Raw genomic sequence first — 6182 nt, 5'->3', positions numbered from 1 at the left:
TTATCTTACGTAAGGGTTTATCACATTGAATGACTAATCTAACACATCTAAAAAATTCTTTATTCCCCTACTGTAAACAATTTAAAGAATTTTTAAAAGTGTTAGATTGGTCATTCGCCGTGATAAACCCTTACGTAAGATAACTTTTGTGAATATAAATCAAATACTATAACGATATGATATAGTAGAATGGTTAGAAGTGCAAAATAATCTAATAATCTTAATCTTTGCTGCTGTTATTTTTTGTGCAAGCAATGCTGTGTTCATTTGCTAGTATAACAATATTTACAATATGTTTAAGTAAAATTTTCAGACTGTCACTGGTGTGTTGAAACAACAGAAAGAGAAAAACAATGACAAAGTATTTTGTTTGTGATATTTTTATAAAATGCAAATACTGTCAGCCAAGTTTTAATTTTTACTTGGGTATTAAAATACATTGCAAATGCGATTCTTAACATTTTGCATGATGGCAAACGATCTTTACACCCAAAATGACACGTGCCACAAACAGTTATTGAAATTGGTGAGAACTTTAATAGTGATTTAAATATAAGTCAAGTGCATTTTCTTCTCTTATATTAGTGTTTTATCCTGATTTACATGTGCCAATCTGGTAATTTTGTTTTTACTAGCAGACACTATCTCTGCGTATAGTATGTCTCCGGTCTGTTTTAGATTATGCTTCATCTGTCTGGTCATCAGCTGCCCTTTCTCATACCAAAAGTTTATGAAGAATTAATTCTTTATAAACTCGATAAGAGATTTTCTGATTATTAAACCAATTTTATATGATTAAGTATTGTCGTCGGTAATGAAGACATAATGGCTTTGTTGTCATTGCAAATCTAAATTTCTGACTCATACTTAATCATTTATAGGACTAAATACATTGTACTACTAGCTTAAACAATTCAAAAGTGAAACTCAATAATTATTTCCATTGTGCCTACTGTAACCCCAATTTACAAGCATATCTCATTCTGAAACGTCATCTAAACAAAAGTTTTGTAAGTGGTAGATGGTAGACCTTTACGTCATTTATTACGTTAGAAATTGGATGGCCAGATAGGTGAAGCATAATCTACAATACTTCATTCCAACATGGCCCTCGCAATCTGCCCACGTTCTACAAATATCTTCTGTGTTTTGTAGCACTGTAATGTTAACTATCAACTAAAACTTCTAAATGAAACAAAACAAGAGAGTTGATTAGTTAATTTCTGATATAAAGAGAAATGGGAGAAGCTTCTCTCGATTGTCGGTTTTCTTTATTTAATTATAAGTGAGTGATAAGTAAACAGAGTGGAATGAAATGTGAACTCTTCCATTGACAATTACAAATGTAGATATATAAAGTTGTAAGGAAACTTCACTGTGTACGAAATTTGTTTAAAATAATATGCATTCCGTTCTTGTTCGAACATTTATGTTAGATTTTTAAAATTTTTATGCACCTGACGACGATGAAAATAGATTCGTTGAAAGCGCTAGCAATACGAAAACATTTACTAATGCCATACACAGTGAGTTTTCCTTTCTGCTATTTAATATTTGGCATGATGATCCAGCTGTATTGTATTGGATATAAAGTTTAGTAACCTGCATGTGTGTTAAGAAGAATGGCTCTACTACTGACAAACAAATGTATGGCACAAATGAAACAAAGAAAATGGAGATTTGAACCTACGAGCCATGGAATAAGCATATTTTATCATCTATTAGTTTTTGAACTAATGTTTTATCCATCTAAATTCAATTGTTTTTGAATAAATGAAATATGCATTAGGTCTGTCTTGCCTGTGTTTAGTATGCCCTAGCTTGATACGTCTGCGTTAAAAGTAATGAACAAACTGTCTTCAGAGATAAGAAGTTAAATGTGTGACAAAATAATTACTTCAATATTACAGAATGTCATTTAATGTGTATTAACTTTAAATTAGAAATTTACGAACATGTAGTTCTGTTTCTGTAGGTAAATGTGGAGAAAAAGTTATGTCAGTGTAAATTTGGCAAAATTTATAGAGCTTATGTCAAATACTTGGTTTTGAAACTGAATATTTTTCTTTTTGTTCTAGCATTTAGATATTACGGGTAACTTAATCTTTTTCCTTTTGATAGGTACATTGGACGTTCATAGAGATCTGGAGAAACTAGTCGCAAGATTTTTAGGCGTAGAAGATAGCATAGTAGTAGGAATGGGATTTGCCACTAATTCGACCTGTATTCCCGCCTTAGTTAGCAAAGGGTGTCTAATACTGAGCGACGAACTAAATCACGCTTCTCTTATTCTGGGTTGCCGAATTTCGGGAGCTGTCATTCGCGTCTTCAGACACAACGGTAGGCATCCGTACGAAAGTGGAAAAAATGGTAAGAGATACATTGTATAAAACACACGTTTATTTAACAGACATGAATGATTTGGAAGCAAAATTACGTAATGCCATCGTTACGGGCCATCCCCGCACGAGGAGACCCTGGAAGAAAATCGTCATCATTGTTGAAGGAATTTATAGGTAAACTGGTTTTATCAAAATTATGTTTAGGCAAATTTAAAGTTTGATTTAAAGGCTCACATCTATAGTATGGAAGGTACAATAGTAAATTTACCCGCCGCCATCCATTTAAAGAAGAAATACAAAGCTTATCTCTACGTGGATGAAGCCCACAGTATAGGTGCTCTAGGTTGTAACGGCAGGGGCGTCGTCGACTATTATAACTGTGATCCCAAAGATGTAGATATATTAATGGGGACCTTCACCAAAAGTTTCGGAGCTGCGGGAGGGTACATCGCAGGCTCCAGGGTAAGACACATTTTTCTGGTAAAATATTTATGTACGAAGGTCATTCTGAAAGTAAAGGACGTTTGTTTGTTTCTCTAAATATTTTTATTTAAGATAATGGAACAAAACTTATTTTACCTTAGCTATTTTTATATATAGTCACCATACAAATTTAAAACATTTGTCATGGTGTATCACCAGCTTTTCTATGCCTTCTGCACACTCAGTTACCGCCAAGTTCTTGAACCAGTCATTAATGGTCTCTTTAAGTTCGTTGTCACTTCTGTGGTGATTTCCGGCCAAACAATCCATCAATTTTGGGAAAAGATGGTAATCACTCGGAGCCAAGTCTGGACTATACGGAGGATGTTCAAAAACTTCCCACTTAAACTGTTGAAGCAAGTTGTTTGTCAGTGCAGCAACATGCGGACGTGCGTTATCCTGAAGAAGCACAATGCCTCTGGACAACAATCCCTGCCATTTGTTTTGAACTGAAGCTTCACTCATCACATTACCATAAACCTCAGTTATTTGTCTGTAAATTTCGATAGGGCAGACTTTTTCGCATTCAAAAAGCATATTACACTACAAACCTCACACTTGGCAGTATTTTTTATTTTGTCACACATTTCAAAGTCTCACTGCAAACAGTAAACAATCATTGCGGCTCGCTGTTAGCGTCAGAACTGGTGCAAAAAAACAAACGTTCTTTTCTTTTAGAATGATCCTCATAATTAAAAATTAATTTACATTGTTAAAATTTCAAGCATTTTATTACCGTAGGAATTGATAGACTATCTGAGGAGCCACTGCTACAGTTTCAGTTATGCAACTAGTATATCATCTCCCGTCGTTTGTCAAATCGCTTGTACAATGAAAATTATTATGGGTGAAGAAGGAAATGGCGAAGGTATTTAATATTTGAATGATGTTTTCAGAAAGTTTACACTAAAATTTTTATCACTTGGCTTTACACAAAGCAAAAAGAACAAATATTAAAATAGTAAATTCTTTTAAATTTTCCTGTATTTATATTAATATAATTATTGTAAATACAGTTATCTGTAACTTTTAATTGAATCAGTTAAATTATTAAACCTGTGATTTATATAAATTTGATTTTGAACGCTACACAAATAAAATACTTCAAAGGAAAATTTTTAATTGTTAGTATTCAGAAGGGCAATAGGAACAGATCTTGAAATACAGAATTCTTTCACCCTTTTCATGCTTCCCACCAAAGTTAAAATGTCATGTTAAATGTTAAATGTGAATCTTATTGTCTCAAAGAATTTTCCAACTCAGGAAATAATATCAGGAACCAAATGTAATGCTTATGGGTGGGGAAAAAATAGAGAATTCAAAGAAAGTATTATTACTTTGTAAATTTGGGGTGTTTCCCACAAATATCCCTAGTTTTGTGGACTAATTTTTGGAAAAGAAATGATTATAAATTACAGTAGACAATGGTAATAGAAAATCGGTACTTTTCCACTTGCTCCTGATGTGGGAAGCAGCATCCATTCTAACATCATCAACGTGTTAGGAGTTGCACTGCTAGTGGCATCTGCAATTTTGGTATGTGAGATTCATATCAGGCCCTTTTGTGGAATATACGCAATCCTTGATGTGCCCACAAAAAAGTTCAAAGATATCACGTTGGGTGACTGGACAGACAAAAAAACTGGGTTCTGGCGATCTACTCCTCCAGTCAGTGGAGGTCCTGATTACCACTGTGCCACAGCAGCAGCCCATTTCAGAGATGCATGTGAAACTTTGAGTATTAGTCAACATACTCCAACACATTTTATTCATGTATTTGAACAAATCAATTTTACAAAACCAGTTTAAAATTAAGAAGGTTCAAGGAGAACATTTTGTATTATTTTAAACACATTCTGCATTCATTACACTAAGATTTTAACATGCCGACAATCTCGTTTTACAGGAAGAAAACGCATCGCACAACTCGCCCACAATACACAGTATTTCAGACAGAAATTGAAAGAGATGGGATTCATCATCTATGGTAACAAAGATTCTCCTGTAGTTCCACTTATGTTGTTCCTTCCAGCAAAACTTGCGTAAGTATATATGTATTAATATTTAATGTATATTTTGTGAAGCCAGTTGTGTTCATGAAGTTGTCAGAAGTGTTTAAAATTTCACATTGCTATATATATTGGAATTCCGCAAATTAGAAATAGATATGTCAAATTTTTGAAAGATGATTACTGTCAGACATTACATAGAAATAAATTTAAAACCTTTTATTATAAAACATCAAATACACTGATAAGTTTGCAAGATTGCTTTTTTCCGATATTATGGATTTAAAATAGCAAATATAGGGTCATCCAAAAAGAATATTACCATTTTAAATTACTTTAATTAACTATTACCTGAGAAGTATTCAATATATCTTAGTTGGTAGAATAATTATTCATTTTGTCTACCATCTGCATTCAAACGTCTTTTGTTTTATACCTATAGGAAGCATCATAAACAAAAATTATGATTTTATAATGGAGGTGTTCTGCAGTCCACAAAGTCAGAATTGGTTGTCACTGTGCAACACAAATGTTAGTCTTACATAGTGGATTGCGTTGAAGTCGTCTGAAAAATTCGCATTGCGTAATGACAACCAACGCCTTCTCTTGTGGAGTTGCCACTTTTGTTTATGGCATTTCCTAGAGGCGGCAAACAAGACATGAATGCAGCTGGGAGATGAAACTCAGACACTATTGATTGGTGTACATTCCATGCTTTTTGGGTAATAATTAACATTGCTATCCTTTTAAATTGTAATTTTGTTTTAAAATACCCTATATCAGTGGTTCTCAACCGGGGATACATGTACCCCTAGGGTTACAAAGCGTAAATAGAAGGGGTACATCTGACTTTCATTATACAATGGCGCATGTTAATGAATTTGCTGTAAATTATTAACACAAGAAGAAAAAAAAACTTGCTTTAAAATATCCCAGTACGAACACCGATTTCCCTTTTAACAGTCCAAACAACTTGTTTATCCGCTCAATTTACCCGTCTATTTGTGCCGTTAGTGCCGAGTGAACCTGTAGTCTAGTAAAATTTCGATTTAACCGAGCATTAATTTTAGAATAGATGTCAGCGGATTGGCAGTACTTTTAGGTTTTGTGAAATATCAGTACAACGATGAGCTTTGCGAAGATTTGTTAATGTGCCACGGCCTAAAACATACAACTACGGGTTTTGATATTTTCAATAAAATCAATGTTTTCATTCGAAATAATGAAATAGATTGAAAAAAGTGCATCGACATCTGCACTGATGGAGCTAAAGCTATGCAAGGTCCAATTTAAAAGGTCTAAAGAAAACTTTTACCATTTAAACGATGTATTTGTGACAAAAAAAAAA

At 33.4% G+C, this 6182-nt stretch overlaps 1 protein-coding gene across 1 annotated transcript; it reads left to right on the top strand.

Moving 5' to 3' along the window:
• The first annotated feature begins 469 nt into the window (after window positions 1-469).
• LOC111616733 (serine palmitoyltransferase 2-like) lies at window positions 470-4892 on the top strand. Its single transcript, XM_023358106.1, has 6 exons — window positions 470-526; window positions 2079-2340; window positions 2411-2516; window positions 2585-2804; window positions 3567-3693; window positions 4732-4892. The coding sequence occupies exons 1-6, from the start codon at window positions 470-472 to the stop codon at window positions 4869-4871; spliced, it is 912 nt and encodes a 303-aa protein (XP_023213874.1). The 3' UTR covers window positions 4872-4892.
• Window positions 4893-6182: the final 1290 nt, after the last annotated feature.

This window comes from Centruroides sculpturatus, unplaced genomic scaffold (genome assembly GCF_000671375.1).
Source record: "Centruroides sculpturatus isolate CEXI.00-Female unplaced genomic scaffold, Cexi_2.0 scaffold3437, whole genome shotgun sequence".
NCBI lineage: Eukaryota > Metazoa > Arthropoda > Arachnida > Scorpiones > Buthidae > Centruroides > Centruroides sculpturatus.
Note: the sequence above shows the minus strand (reverse complement) of the source record. Positions and strands in the feature narration are given on the sequence as shown.